The sequence below is a fragment of the Lygodium microphyllum genome, chromosome 20 (genome assembly GCF_053477565.2).
Source record: "Lygodium microphyllum isolate KBCC chromosome 20, Lygodium_microphyllum_v1.1.10, whole genome shotgun sequence".
NCBI classification, from domain to species: Eukaryota; Viridiplantae; Streptophyta; class Polypodiopsida; order Schizaeales; family Lygodiaceae; genus Lygodium; species Lygodium microphyllum.
Window position 1 is genome coordinate 132,526,198 of NC_141154.1, and position 16,657 is coordinate 132,542,854.

At 41.0% G+C, this 16,657-nt stretch overlaps 1 protein-coding gene across 2 annotated transcripts in view; it reads left to right on the forward strand.

Annotated features, from left to right (window-relative positions):
• Positions 1-16,657, forward strand: part of LOC148019412 (Clathrin adaptor complexes medium subunit family protein) — an 83,531-nt gene that overhangs the window by 11,374 nt on the left and 55,500 nt on the right. Inside the window, exons 3-6 of one of the 2 annotated variants that reach the window (XM_087661054.1) lie at positions 4,178-4,381; positions 4,476-4,592; positions 4,699-4,827; positions 4,986-5,112. In XM_087661054.1, the coding sequence (XP_087517180.1) occupies positions 4,178-4,381; positions 4,476-4,592; positions 4,699-4,827; positions 4,986-5,112 (577 nt within the window). The remainder of the gene's footprint in view (positions 1-4,177; positions 4,382-4,475; positions 4,593-4,698; positions 4,828-4,985; positions 5,113-16,657) is intronic. The other variant, XM_087661055.1, reaches the window with a different exon arrangement.

Consider the following 16,657-nt stretch of genomic DNA (forward strand, 5'->3'; position numbering starts at 1 on the left):
ATTTTGTTCATTTAATGAAGCTCTAGTTGTATCACAAAAAAAAAGGTAACAACCCTTTAAACACATCATTTGCAGCCTTATATGTCATAAGTAGCAAGAGATAATTCTGATTTTTCATCCAAAATCACATCTCTACTGACAAAAACTTTCTTGAAAACAGGATCGTATAAGTTATGCCCTTTGCTTTCACCAATATACCCCACAAATATGCACTTGACAGCCTTATTATTCAACTTCTTTCTCAATACTTTGGGAATGGGAGCATATGCAAGATACCAAAAAGTATGGAAGTGACCAATTGAAGGTTTACTATTGTTCCAAGCCTCAAAAGGCGTTATATTTTTCAATACCTTAGTAGGGCATCTATTCAAAACGTGACAAGCACACATGACTGCTTTCATCCAAAACCCATGTGGCAATTTTTTAGCTTTCAGCATACATCTAGCCATCTCCATGAGTGACTCATTGTTCCTTTTTACAATCCCATTTTGGTGTGGAGTATATGCAGTAGTATATTAATGTGCAATGCCTTTTTGCTTCAAAAAATTATTTAGCAAGGAAGACATGTATTCCCTCTTTTGGTTTGAATTGAGAGTCTTAATCGGACAATAGGATTGAATTTCCACAAGTGCAGTAAAAGCCAAAAATGCATCATATGCTTCTAACTTTTTCATTAATGAATAGACCCAACAAAAACGAGTAAAGTTATCAATAAAGGTGATGAAATAATAACATTCACCCAATGACTTTATTGGCCTAGGTCCACACACATCCGACAACCTGGCCCTAGCTCTAAAAGCAACATCATGAGGAAAAGAAAATCGATGCATTTTTTCCAAAATGCATTCCTCACAAATGTGCTTAGGAGGTCTCTCCAAGAGAGGTAAGCTTTGCAACATCTAAATACGCTGCATAAGCATCAAACTGCCATAGTTAACATGCCCCATATGAGCATGCCATAACTTTGCTTGTGACGTAGCAGGAGTAATAATAGATGCCAAATATACTGACTAATCAATCAAATGAGCATCTAACTCATAAAGTCCATGACCTAATGTGCCACTAAATACTAAAGTTAAGAATTTTTCCTCCCTAACCACGCATTTATTATCATCAAATGTGACTTGCATTCCATACTTTGTTAAAGAAAAAATGGACAATAAATTCTTCTTTATTCTTGGTACATATAATACATCTTGCAAACGGAGGGTAGAGCCATCAATGGCTTTGAAGACAATCTCTCCAGCACCTCTAATGGGATAAGACGTATTGTTGGCATATTGCATTGATTTGCCAATAGGACTTGCAATAATAGAGGTAAACAAATCCCTACGGGATGTAATGTACTTAGAAGCACCACTGTCAAAAAACCAAGTGCCGGCATCCTCTATAGAGTTGAATGCTCTATCTGCCCAAGAAGAATCATAACTACAAGTGTAAAAACAATAGTCAGGGTCAACAACGAACGACACAGACTCTATAGCAATAGCAGTAGAAGGTGCATTTGAAACAGACATTTGAGACTCCTTTTTCTTTGTGGCATTTCTTGCATTTTGTGATGTAATGACCTGGTTTTTTACAGTAATGGCACTTGCCCTTCTTGGCTTGTGTGCCCCCTGCTTCTTGTTATTCTATGAAGTTCTTGAACTTTCAGAACTCTACGGAGCATTCCTAGACCGATTGCCCTTGCCCTTCTGTCTTGCCATAAAAGCCTGTTCAAAGGCTACAACATCCATCCCACTACTCTTTCTTGTTTGCTATTCTTCCAGCGATAGAGAAATTCACATTGTGAGATTCTATGCCATGTGAAAGGCCAAATAAAAAGGTGGCAAAGAATTCAAAGTAGTAGAGGTCATTTGAGTATCAAAATAATATTCATCTACATTCATTAACTGCTCGTACAAGTCCTGAATTTTATTAAGATGATCTTACATAGCATTATCTTCTTCCATCTTCACGTTTTCAAGCTCCTTTTATAAGAAAGAAATGTGAGTATCATTTTTTCTAGCAAACATATGCTCAAGTGTAAGCCATGCTACTCGTGAAGTAGCTGTATATCGAATGTGTGGGATTATAGACCGCTGAACTGCCAATGCAATAAGTGACAATGCTTGGCATCCCTAGTGTCCCAAGCCTTCTGTGTAGCTATTTCGGGTGGTGGCTGAACCGGAGCTTGCCTTTGACTATGACCTCCTTGTGGAGGAGTAGCAGGAGCCATATCTCAAGGGCGAACTTCTTCTCCACTGACTTAATCCCAAAGATTTTTTGCAACAAGTACATTCTTCATCATGAAGGACCATAGAGATTAGTTATTGCCTTCCAATCTATCCTCTTTAGATACATAAGTGAGGACATCACTTTGTCCTTGATTGGCCATGATAAATGCCACTCTTCCAAAATGAGCAAGAGCAATAACCAAAGCTAGCTTAACCTAGAAATCTGCAAATTTTCAGAAATTACAGCAAATGCCAAGCTGTAATTAACTTAACCGTGTCACACTTGACTACTATTGTCTCAATGTGCTGAAAATTTTCCAGATTTTAGCAAGTAGCACGTTGTCCAATGCAAGAACAGCTCAGCAGCACTAAAAACAAAAAAGCCCCAAAATTTGACCGTCCAATGTGCACAATTTCAGACTAAAACTTCAGTACACATGCCAATGTCTGCCAAACATGCGAAAGCCCCAAATTTTGTAACCCAAATTCCAAAAATTTCTGCAATTTTTGCACGAATGCACTTGTTGTAGTAGAAGTAGACTTTTCCCTATGGAAGCTCCTTTCTGTAGCTCTGATTTTTTGAATAAAATGATAAAATATACTTGTGACAGCCAAAAACAAGCTGAAGACGAGTCGATGTTGAGCTGTGGTTGCTGGAAGTGCAGGTGGGACTGCTTGGGCTGGCGGCGGAGATCTCAATGCCCAAGCAGACCAGGCGGCAGGCCTGGCGGATCTGGCGGCTGCTGGTACAGCTGGCAGCAATTGGAGGAGCTGTCAGATTGCTGGAGGTGTTGGCAGGGCTGATGCTAGGTGGCTCTTCAGGGCGGTGCAGGTGGAGTCGTCGGACTGGTGGCGCTGCTTGTAGGTGAGCTTGGCTCGGAGTTGTTGAATGAGCTGTGGTTGCTGCTGCAGCTGGCATGGGAGTTGCATGATCGAACCTTATGCTCTAATACCAAATGTTAAATTAGAGATGGCAGCTATCAGCTCAACACACATAGTGTGGACAGTAGAGAGAGTGTAGACATAGCTCGACATTTGATTAGATTCAAAGTGTGTAAGTGAAAGTACAAAAGTACAACCCTTAGACTTTAGGGTTGTGTAAGTGCCTTAAGGTCCGTACACACACACACACACACACACACACACACACACACACACACACACAAACGTGTGTAATGTGTGATAAGTGACCGAATTGTGTAACATAAATACACAAATAAAGAGTAATATGACTTAGGGAAAGGACCTCTCTTATGGAGCATAAAAAGTGCCCTGGTGTCCTGCTAATCACCAACACTCCTATGTGAGCGTAGGCGTGAGTAAAAGCCAACATTCCATAGATATTTATTTTGCATGGGTAGTGAAAGCAAACCTCATAACCTTCCTATACCATAGAAATGTGGGTGAATTCAGAATCTCAAAATTATAACTCAACTTTCGAACAAAAATTGGAAATATATAAAAATTTAGCCAATTAGTGAATATTAACCACTAAAATTATCCTTGCAAAAGAGGCATGCAAACCACTATAAAATTTAGGAGTTCGGTAATTATTATCCTACAAGTCCTTGTAAAATGCAGCAATCTTAGCTGGTCGATAAGATTGCAGCTGAAAATTATTAATGAGGCCTGACAATCGCATAGAACTAGAAGCAAGAGATGATCATCCAGCGAATCCACCAAAACAGAATGCACCAGTGCTAGAAGCTGTTTTGCAGCATCCAATCTTTGTAGACAAAGTTCTCTCTCTCTCTCTCTCTCTCTCTCTCTCTCTCTCTCTCTCTCTCTCTCTCGCGCGCGCGTGCATGCAATGTGCACGAGTATATTGTGCAGCTTTTCTGAGTTTGATGTGGCTGCAGCAATTAGCTTGGAGGTTATAATTGGGCTATTGTCCTGTATTTTCCAGTGGTTTATTTCATGGTATACTTGTTTGAAAAACAATAATGGTGTTATGATTGCAGAATGTGGATGGGGTGAACTACCTACATGTGAAGGTTGCAGGGCTGCTTTTTGTTGCAACATCAAGGGTGAATGTATCTCCGTCTCTTGTACTTGAATTATTACAACGGATCATTCGTGTGGCTAAGGACTATCTTGGCATCCTTAATGAAGAGTCATTGCGCAAAAACTTTGTGCTTGTCTATGAATTGCTTGATGAAATGATAGTAAGTCAAAGATTATGTTGATTGTTTGCTTCGCTAGAGATGTTGCCATTCTTGAGGTAAGACTCACTGATAAATTGTTTGTGCTGTTCTTAAGGATTTTGGTTACCCACAGACCTCCTCCACTGAAGTTCTGAAATCTTATGTGTTCAATGAACCTATTGTCATTGATGCTGCAAGGATACCCAATCTGGGTGCTGCTGCAATATTTATGGTAGATATTTTCTACACCAGCACTTGTGTTTAATGGCACTTAATTTCTAGTTTTGCAATTTGGACTTTTCATAAATTTTTGCCACAGATAACTGTTACTTTTGCAGCAAGGTTCGAAGAGAATGCCTGGGACAGCTGTCACAAAATCAGTTGTTGCAAATGAACCTGGTGGGAAAAAGCGTGAAGAAATATTTGTAGATATAATAGAAAAAATAAGTGTGACCTTCAGCTCCAGTGTATGTATTCTGAAGTTGGTCACACCAACTCTTTTTGTTAGTTCTTTTATTTCCTTTCCATCGTTGGTAGAAGAATAAATTGCTAAATTGTAAAATTGGGAAACTTGCCACCACATATACCATTGAGAATCATCTTGTTGCAATCATTTGTGGATCAGGGATACATTTTAACATCAGAAGTTGATGGAACGATTCAAATGAAGAGCTACCTAACTGGGAACCCAGAAATTCGTTTGGCATTAAATGAGGATTTGAGCATTGGGAGTGGGGGCAGTTCCAGCTATGGTATGTACGGTTGTTGATTGCATGCATTTTCTGCTGAAAGATTATTCATAAAATACAACTTAAGAGGGTGTGAAAGTGGCTGTATGCAAAGAATTCACAAGTTTTTGCATTCGAGGTTATTTTAATCAGGTTTGCTTTTTTGCTTTTGCCCTTGAGTTGGTACAATCCTAATTAAGAAAATGTTATAGCCTAGGCCTAGTTAAGAAAAGAAAACATGTCACAGTAAGCCACAAAGGATTCACTGCAAGGTGTATACCGTTTGGCTATTTAAATAGACATGCCTTTAGATCTGTTCTCAAGTTCCAACTTAATGCAGCCTTATTATGAGTCTTATAGATCAGCAATAGTGCCCAGAATCGAGTTCCCTGAAACATTTCGATAGGGAATATTATTGGTCATGATGTTGTGAAGTTCAAAAAGAAAAGTGTGAATGTGGATGAGTCCAAAGGATGTGGATTATGCCTTCAGTGACACTTCCACAACTTTTACATGGGACCAATGCAGTCTCTCTCTGTATGGGCATCAATTTGAATGTTCTCAATCAACTTAATGCTTCAAAAACTTTTCTCTTTTCCTAGACTCATCATAGACTATGAGAAGCTCACATATTGAAATATGAGAGAGACATAAAAAGAGAAACTAGATTATCTCCATGCAAATGCATCAAAACCACACAAGCATTTGGCCCGATGAAATCCCATCTGATGGTTGTCTTGATCCTTGAGGGTATTCATTTATGGAATTAGAGCAATACAATGATTGATAGGTTTTGGCCAACCTGCTTTCCTCATATAATTGAATGGTCCATCAATCAAGGGATGACTGATTTAATAGTCATTCATCCACCTAGATGGAAGCATGTCCAACTAGGGCTTTCCCTTTCTGGATCACAAACATCTAGTAGTTCCACCACATAAGAGAGACACAAACTTCAAAATAGTTTTTACTTGGATGTTTCAGTTCTTGGCCACGTTATTAGCTAAGTTAAAACCATCCCAAGCAATGCATTGAATGCAAAAACAAAAGAGACCGGAAAATTCAGGTTTGTTGCATCTTCAAGTTGAGAAGGAACAATGGGATTTTCTTTGTTGAGCATCAACAAGGAAAACAACCTCTTTGGGGCTGTTGTAGCACCAAAAGCAGCTCCTTTTGGGATTGGGAGTCATGTTAACAACAAAGAGCTTTCTTGATGGCACTTGATTTCTGCTTCTATTTGAGACCTTTTTGTCTTGAAGAAAGAAAAATTGAGATTGTGATACTTGCCACTTGAGTCACAACAAATGCAAGTCCCCCATCACCCCATTCCCTATATACATATAGAACCCAACCCAACAAACCACTATCTAGATACCCCCCCTCACCATGTTCCCAATCCACTATGTCCCCAATATGCATGACCTATTACCTTTGTAACCAACCTTTTGTATATCAACTGTTACTAAGACATATTAGCTCAATGATTTAATTTAATTTGATGCTCATTTGCTTTGAAAGGCGATTTATATTATTTGAGTGTTTCAAAATATGGTTAAATGCTCATCTTTCTATTTAACGGTGACCAATGGAGTTGTCGTAGAATTATACTTGGGTCATCATTAACGAGATGCCCAAGAGAAATTACAAGTTTAGTTGGGTGGTAACATTGACCAGAAAGCCTAGATGACTAAGACTTCTTCGCTTGGGTAGTCACACTAACTAGAAGCTGATATAACGAGTGGTTTTAAAAGGCGAAACTAGATGCTCATGATCAAAGAAACAAACCATGAACTTGGAAATCTATACAATTAAGCTCTCTAGAATCTAAATTTGTGGGCTCCTAAAATTTAGGAGCTTACTCAAAGGGAAATTCTGTTTGTGTCAAAGGCTCGAGAATCTTGTAAGGAATAATTCTATCTCAAATTCTTAACCATTTGAGAGAGTTTTAGAGCAAAAGGTTTAGAATCTAAGCTTCTTTCTCTAGAAAAGTGATATGTGGTATCTAGATTAGGACATGTGTCATTTTGAAGAGACGAGTATCCTTGTACTTGTCATTTCTGGCCTCTACTTTCCACCTTCGAGCACCCAAGCCCCACCCCTATATATTTGAGGTCACTGTCTTCATTTGGAATAAGCTCTCATATTGAAATTTTAGTCATATATTTTGTACTCTCCTATCTATGACTAATCTAAGAAGCGCTTTGTACTTGGCTTGATTTAGTCCGAGCACTAAAGAAGAAAATCAGCTTGCTTTCCATAATATACAGAAATTAGAGTTTTAAGACGCTTATTTTCAGAATTGCATCAAATTAGGCCTTTGTATATGATTCAGGTACTTCGTATGTGTGCTTTGTTTCAATAAAATCTTATAAAGAGGGAGAGGCTAGTGCTCGTTTTAACGTGGTCTCTCTCTCTCTCTCTCTCTCTCTCTCCCGTCTTTCAATTTTCATGGTGATAATTGATCAAGTTGGTTAAGTTCAAAGTTTTGTCATTCTCATGTTTTTCCATGCGCTTACATTGGTATTAGAGCAAGGATAGCGAGGACTTTCTTGGAAGAACTTTTCTAGGGCGACAAGATCTTTGGGCTGAGCTTTCTTAACATGTCAAGAGGCGAATAGGATTTGGTGAACAAAAAGAAGACTCCCGACACTTTGTAACTTTATGTTTGCCCGATTTTGAGAATATACAAAGATACAAGGAGCTAGAAGCGGATCCAAATATTCAAGCATTGATGGAGAAAACGGTGAAAGTATAGGCTGAAGCAAAGGTCTTTCAAGATTTCCTTACCGAGAAGGCTCTTGAGATAGATGGTGTTATGACTGTGAACTTGGAAGGCCTACCTTAGCATGAAAGGTATCAATGTTATTTGTAACTAAGTCTATGAAAGGTAACACATTACCTATCTTTCGAGGATCCGCCCAAGGAGTGACTTCAAAGTTTCGTTATACACAAGTTGCCTTCTCTTGTCCCAAGAATCCCTCCATGGAGAGAGTCAAGGAGAACGTCAAAGAACTGACTATTTCCATGGTAACTGAATCTCCAAGATGCCTATAGCAAAGGAAAACAATGCTAAAAGAGACTTCAAGCTTGGAGAGAAAAGGGTCAAGTTTGACATTTTCTATGGTAAGAGAGATTCTCAAAAATCACTGTCTTTTGCTAGACAAATTGATGTTGCTTTTGGTGGTGAGGACTATACAAAAAAATCAAAGATTAGGGTGGTTAAAATGCATTTAAAGGATGCTACTTTAAATTAGTGGCTCAAAGTTAAGAAGGAAAGGAACCCAAGCCTTAGAAAGAGTTTAAGGATATATTCGACAAGAACTTTCTGCCTTCATTCTTTGAAGCCGATGTGCAACAAGAATGGGGATGAGTTAAAGCAAAGTCAAGGAGACAATGTTGAGACATATATCAACAAGTTTGCAGTAGCTGTTAAGTTCCTCCTCTTAAGAGAAACCAATTATAGTGCTTTGACTAAGAATTCAGTCTGTCTTGATCCTCCAAAAAGCTCTAGAATGATTGGATAAAACTCTTCTTGCAGAAAAAGACAGCTTTGATATGATCTTATAGACGATGACCCACAAATTACAATTATAGGCTTATATGAGTGCTCAAGGATGTCTCCATTTGAGGTACATCATGTGGAAAGGGGACTGCATTTGACTACTAACATGCAGATGATTGTTCAAATTTAATCTAAGAAAATTTGGATAAAGAATGACGAGTTTTTGGCTCGTGGCACATACTGATAACAAAGCTCCATTGACTTACATCATGTTAAGAGTCTTTTGCAATTTGATATATTAGTCTAGGAGATTTGTTTATGTTGATAGGCTACATTAATATCCAAGATTAAGTGGTAACATTTTTATTTTCAGTTTGTGTGAATTTTTTACTTGCTGTAATTAGTGCCTAATCAGGTTATTACTACCTTATTTGAGAAGGAAGACTGGTTTCATGGTTCTCTTGCTGGAACTCCAATAGTTCCCTTGATTTGGTCGATTGGTGGCACCTAATTGGAAGTGAGAAGCATTGGTTTAGTGTTCAAATTGTATTCAGCTGAGCATTACAACTAGAATGTCTTATTATAGTGAGATGGGATCAAGCAATGATGATGCCTCTTAGTTTGAAAATTCACAAAATGAAGGGGAAAATGCAATGTTTAATCTTGGATAAGGCATTGAGCATGGGCAGCAAGCAATTAATATTAGTTTTGACCACAAAGCAGGTCTCTCAAGGACTCAAAATGCTGATGACTAGTAAGAAGAAGAAGAGGATGATGATCAATTTTAGGCGCAGTTGAGGACAGCAGCTGATCTCTTTGGACAGTTGGCAAAGAATCCTTGATTCATGCAATTCTTGAATGCTCCTTCAAAGCACAACAAAGGCAAGACAAAGAAGTTATATTCTAGAGCTTTAGGACAAATGAGGTTTTGAAAGAAGAGCCACTTAAGCCACAAGATGCACACAATGTTGGTAATGACCAAAAGCAAATGATGCCATTGGGGCAAGTATTGCAAATGCAAGGCTATCTTGATAGATCCAATCCAGTGAGTTTTGGATAACAATGCATGCATGCAAATGCGAAGCACTTGGGATACTTTGGTGGTGGATCTATTTTCTATACAAGGGCTGGTCAAAGACCATCCATGGGTATGTATGGCTTGAATCCTTATGTTGTGCAGCGAGCAATGCATGGAATGGAAGGCCTATGTATTTGACTATGGCAAGTGGAATTCAAAAACCCATGTATAACAATATTGGCTGCATGCCCAGGGCACAAAGTGGCTTGTTTGGTAACACATTTGCAAAACTTGGTGTGTTTGAAACTCACGGTGTCAATGTTGGTTATGCAAATGATCTGTACAATGTTGCTAGTCATGAGGAAATGCATATAATAATACTTGGAATGTATGAGAAAATGTATATTGGTATGGCTGATGATATATAGATTCCCATGCATCGTTACATTGCAATGTTTCAAAGTATACAAATAGGAATGTTTTGTAATGCATCTCGTGTCCCTAGAATGTTAGCTACATATGAGGGGCTAGTCAATTGAATGGGAGGTTTCATGCTAGTTAAGTTAAAAGTGCAGCAATGTGAAAGTGTAAAGGATCTCCATGTTCGAGAGGGAAAAGTGCTTAGAATCTAGTACAAGTTTTGGGGCATGAAGAGTTAGAGGTAAAGTTTATTGTTTTTGTGTACTTCTTGGTGAAGTTTCTATTGACCCAAGTGTGAAGTAATTGTGTGATAAATTAATAGAGAATAAAATAATTAATCAATGCACAACAACACTTAATCACAAGTAAGAAGTGATGTATCAATGAATGAGAGAGAGAGAGAGAGAGAGAGAGAGAGAGAGAGAGAGAGAGAGAGAGATATTAGTGTCTACAGAAGGCCAATGTGGCCTATGAGACAAAATCCAGAGTACATCCATGTCTAATGTCATCTCATCAGTAAGGTAATGATAACATTACGAATAAGTGGGTGGCCTATGAAACAATACTGAAAATAACTATACGATGGGACTATACTAGGGTTGAACCATGTGTAGTGTTGTTCCATCGATAGAAAAGAAAAAGGAAAGTAAAGGAGAACCAGATCTGATAGGACCATGTACAAAAGTGTGGTGGAGACTATGGGCTGTAGCTGATCTCAAGATCTGCACATGATCTCAGCTATGATGCAGTCCCTAGTTGCTTCATTGATATGCCTGGTGGTGAGTCTTTGGTGTCTCGTGATAATGGCTCTAATCTGATTGCGGTGTGGCATCCTCGGACGTGGTCCTGGTGGACAGGGTCGTCGTGCTCGTCAAAGGGAAATGGCTCTATCCAATGTGACTCCACGGTGTGGCCTGTAAAGTGTCTGGTTGGCGGGGTGGCTGTCTCTACTAGGCTGGTAATGTTAGTAGGATCGGCTCTGTAGAAGAAGCCTGTCACTGCTCTGTGTGTGTGTCCCTCTGGGTGAGCTGGCCTCCTATCCCGTGGTAGTGTAGTTTGGCGCCTCTTGAGTTCTAGGAGGAAAAAACCTAGGCATCTTTAGTCCTCGTACTCCATGACTCGGCGAAGGGGTCCAAATCCACCATGGAAGAGGCAGTGGTACCGTCCTCATATGTCATAGCATACTGTGCATCTGCATATGTAGTGCTCCTCCGTCTTAGGCTCTTGACCACAAAGCTGGCAAGTCCTATCCTCTACTGGGGTATTTGTCCATTTGCCTGTCTTCATTTGAAGCCTATGTGAGGAGGTGCGAATCCATCCGATAGCAACTCGTATGCTATGGGATGGGTGTCTATATGTGCTGGCCGAATAGTGAAACCATCATCAAAGAGACATAAGAAATGACTTGTGTAGAACTTCATCCTCGATCTTAGAGGGAGTGGTGGATGGATCCATGTCCTTGCTGTCTTAATCCTCAAGATATCAGCTTTGATCACTTGGCTTAGCTCTGATCGGCTGAGAGAAAGTGTAGGGCAGTCAAGGCTATAATCCAAAGGTGGAAGACGGCGGTCAATATCCAAACCATGTAGACTCATCTAAATAGCCATCTGTGAAAACCAACAGTTCTCACCTCTTGCTGCTAGTTGTCTAGATGAGGTTAGTGCCAATCTAGAGTATCTATGGCGTGGAAGTTCCCATAGTCTTGTGCCAAAAGGTCACTGCCCTGAAGAGTGCCTCCGTAACTATAGCTGTTGCCCCTAGCTCTTCTCTGACAATGGGATGTGGGGTGGAGGGCGTATTCCTAATCATGTGTGCTATCATCATGATCAATGTCTTTCCATGCTATCCCAACTATCATGATAATCCCTCTCTACTCCAATCTGATCAATGAGTGGGCTAAGACGCTTGTGGTACAAGCTGCAACCCCATACCTCTACTCCATATAGTAATGTAGGTGTGTGACTAGGGTGTCAAACAACCAGAGTTTGGTGCGGGACTCCTGGAACTGTATGTGAGCACATTAACTCTCGAGTGTCCCTAGTGCTATGTATCCACGTGTGAGACGTGCCTTTGATGCCCCTCTCAACGAAAAACGTGGGCCAGAGAAGGTGACTCCCAAATAGACATATTCCCTCACATGCTCAAGTATGTCTCCCCCAAATGTGAACTGGTACATAGATCTAGTCACCCATGCTGTTGAAGCATTGAAAACCATGGTTTTGGTCTTCCCAAGGTTCACAGTGAGGTCTTTCTCTCTACAGAAGATGTGCAAAGCATCTAGATGGCACTGCAATCCCTCCGGTGAATGTGAAATGAGAACAATATCATATGCATACAATAATATTGGTATCAGCACCCTTGCCAGGCTGGCTCCAACTCCTCCTCCTCGATCTATGTAATCAAACACTTTATCTATGTATAGACCAAACAATGTGGGTGAAAGTTGACATCCTTGTTTCACTCCTATGGTATTGTCAATCCTCTCTGATAGCCCCCCAGGTGCTCGTACACGACCTGTCGGCTGCCTCATGCATAGACACCCCATCGTATACCCTCTGGTACTCCAATGTCCTGCAATCTCTGCATGATGCGTGTACAAGGCACTGTATCAAAAGCTTTGCGAAAGTCTACAAAGCAACAATAGATCCTCTTGTCTCGAGCTCGACCCTCCTCAATAATGGCTCTAAGTGTGAGAATATGGTCTAGTGTGGCATATCCTCATCTGAAACCTGCTTGTCCTTGGTGCTCTCTTGCCTTGTATTTCAGCCCACTCGCTAAGTTCATGCTCCAATATAGATCCATATATCTTGGCCAAAGTATGACCGATCATGATAGTCCTGTAGTTGCTAGGAATCAGGGGATCACCACTTTTAAATAGTGGAATTATAGTATTGTTTGACCAACTCATAGGGAAACCTTCACATACTGCTCTATTGAACATATGTGCTAATATGTGTGCTAATATGTCACAAGCATGTGAGAAATGTTTTGCTACTAGTCCATCCTCATCCTGTGCCCTCCCATTTTGTAATCTATAAATTGCATCCCTAACCATTTTCCATGTGAAGAAAGACCACTGTGTTGGCCTACAAGCTTGTGGGGGCTGCATAGGTGGCTGTCTTGGCAAGGCATAGAGTTATCTCCCATAGTCAAGCCAAGCATTTAGTGATGTAATCTGTATGGGGGGTTGTCTTTCATGAAACATCCTCCATGCGCTCTTTCTATCCCGCCCCAAAAATAGCTGATATATCTTTGCTTCTGCTTTCGCTAAGTAGTCTCGTTTCTTCTTCCGCACGGCGTTTGAAGAACGCCTTTGCTTGGCGATGTGTTTGAGTGCCTAGCTCCACTTCTCTCTGTAAGCGAGCTCGGGTGACTACACTCATCATCATACCAGCTATTTGGGGAGCAATAGATTGTGTGGGTCTACATCGGGGCAAGGTGTGTGGGAATGTATACATGGCTGATCCATGTATGGCCTCTTCTAAATCCCTTGTACATTCTTTCAACGATCTACTTAAGTCCAATGTATGTAAACTGGTCTGCAGAGAACCACTATAGATGTGTGAGGTGTCTTCTGTAAAGTAGTATTTGGGATGTTTAGGGAGGCATGGTGTTTCATGTTTCATATGTACACAAGAGAGCATGAATGTCAAAATAGCATGATATGCTGCTATGCGAATTGGTCTTTTAGATATCTTAACGTTTTGGATGTCTGGTATCAATGCTGGTGAGTCCATCCAGTAGTCCATAGTACTTGCCTCTCCTTTGTGATTCCAACATGTCAAATTGTCAGATCCTGGCCATTGTGGCAAACCATTAAAGATGGCTAGTCTATGTGCACTTTCCAAAGTCAATAGGTGTGTCCCATAGGTACTCACTTCTTTATCCTGGGCTCTCCTGCGTAGGCCTATTTCATCTATGTTGATCTTTTTTGAACATGGCATTATCATGCATATAAAAGTCACTCTATCTATCTCCAGTGCGTGCATTGAAATCTTCTACTAATAATATGTCCCCAATGCTAGCATATCTCATGATATCCTCATAAAGTACATCAAAGGGAGATCCATCTTGTGTGGCATATGTAGAATTTGTAGGAGGAAAGTGTTAAGAAATACCCTAACACAGAAACATAAACAAAAACCGTACGACAAAGCACAGACTAATCAAATAACACAGTTAGGTTAGGGTAACTCAGAGACAATGAACACAGTGAATAAATGAAGTGATATAACTACTGAATAATACGATGCTCATGCAGCAAACACACTATGCAATGAATGAATACTGAACCTCGAATTCTTGTATCTCAAGGATCAGGGCAAGGGTAATGAGTTGGAGAGTGTGTCATACTCTGAACGGATCCCAAATTGCAGCAAGGCAGCCTCCGGATGTTGAACACCAGCAAACGCAGTAGTGAGAAGTTGAATTTGATGCAGACAGCAGTGAGGAGAGAGAAAGACTAAAAACGCAAGCAGGACAGCCTGCAGGAGAGAGAAAGACTGAAAACGTAGGCAACAGGACTGTGATGACATAGCAGGCTGTACGGTAGCAAGTCTGCACAGGAACAACAGTCGCTTGACTGAAATCAGCTCCAAACTACGTAAAGAGGGCTGGAAATCAGGCGCCAATTGATGGAGACAGCAATGGACAGCTTCGGCTGAGATGTCCTCCGCGAATGGGGTGTGGGCAGCAAGCTGAAACACCTTAAATCTGCAAAAACGAGATTAAGGGAAGAGTGGAGGGCTGGCTGCCAATTTATAGAAAATTAGGGTTCTAGATCCTCTCCCACTTAACTCTCTTGATCCGCTCCCCATTTTAGGGTTTTGGCTAAAATAAGCCTAAAATAAGCATGTTTTGGGGCTGTTTAAGTGACTAAGTGCATTTCTTAGCACAACACCCCCTCTCATGCCCAAAAGAGGGCTAGAAAAGTAGGCCAGTCTAAATTTTGAGTTACCCCAAGGCGTCCCACCCCAAAGTAGCCAGGGCATCGGACAAAGGGTGCGCGTCGGCTGCCTAGTGGCCTACCAAGACTACAGAGGCAATGGTTATCTTACCAAGGGAGCCCAAGTGATCACCCCAGAGAGGCCATGGCATCAGGCCAAGGGTGCACGTTGGCTGCCCAAGGGCCTACCAAGTCCTACAAAGGCGGATGGATACAACAATGGACTATGTTTGTTGTGTTTTGGTTTTTTTTTTTTTTGGTTGGAAAAGTGTTTTGAAAATACATAAGGAATATAGGGGAAGCGGCCGATTAATTGACAGATAGGAAAGGATAAAGAGAGTTTTAAACCCAAGTCATTCACAAAACTAGCAAGCCAATGCCTCACACTGACTAGGATAAGTGCCTAAGGATGATAAAAGTGTGTGTGTGCCAATCATGTGGTGAATATATGTAGAGGCAAAAAAGATGATGGCGGGCTTAGCAAGACAAGCAAAGCAAGCAAGGATAGGGAAATTGCCTTTTAGGAGTATTGCCATGTGTTATGCCACGAATATGGTGGATCCTAGAGTCGACCACTCCAAAAGACCGAAGAGGGATAAATGCGCATAGATGCATGCTTACATGAACAGAATGCCAATGCATGGGGTAATGCAAAGGGAGATGCAAGATGACATGCTCATGCAATATGCTATGCAACGGTGCCACTTGGACAGTGCCCTTGCAGGGGAATTGTTCACTTGTCCAAGTGCTCTTTTACAATCATGTCATCTTGACAGTGCGGATGAAGTTACAAATGTCCATAATACAATATAAAAGAATAAATGAGTGTAATGTCTAAAAAATGTAAGCATCATCACTGTCACTATTAAGACTAGAAGCCGCCTCCTCTCAAACTGGAAGGGAAAGCAAGAGGGAAGCACCCTCTCCCCGTTAAGTTGAAGAAGTAGGGGAGGGTGTACCCAAGCCGATCTTGGGTAGCAGGTACTGAAGAACTAGCCTGTTGACCGCTTTGGTCAAAATGTCTGAAAAATTATTTGATGAAGATAAACTCTAGGCGAATAGTGCCTAGCTCAACTTGCTCTCTAAAAAAGTGAAAGTGGACTCCCACATGTCGTGTCTGTGGTGTGATGATCTGATTGCCCGCAAGGGCAATGGTACTCTGGTTGTCGTAGTAGACAACTGTGGGAGAGTCACATGGTAAATGAAGTGCCGCCAGTAGACTCCTCAGATAGATGGTCTCGGTGGTGCCATCAAAGAGAGCCCGGTACTCAGCCTCGGCCGTAGAAGCCGCCACTGTCTTATGCTTACGACTGGACCAAGAAATGGGAGCCGTGCCCAAGGTAAAGAGGTAGTCGCCATGGGAAAGCCGGGTGGTAGGATCTCCTGCCCAATCAGAATCAGTGTACCCGTGCAAACATAAACCAGAACCATATGTCAGGCCATAAGAAAAAGTACACCGCAAATAACGCAACACACGAAGATGTGCAGTCCAATGTGACATCCTAGGTGCTGTGAAATACTGATTGAGTGTGCTAACTAAGTAAGCTAAATCTGGCCTAGTGTAAATTAACCAAAGAAGTTTTCCTACAATAGAGTGATAGGTATGGTCATCGAAAGGCTGTCCTAGGGTATCCTTCGACACGTGGACAGTAGGAGCAAGAGACGTGGCCACTGGCCATGTCTG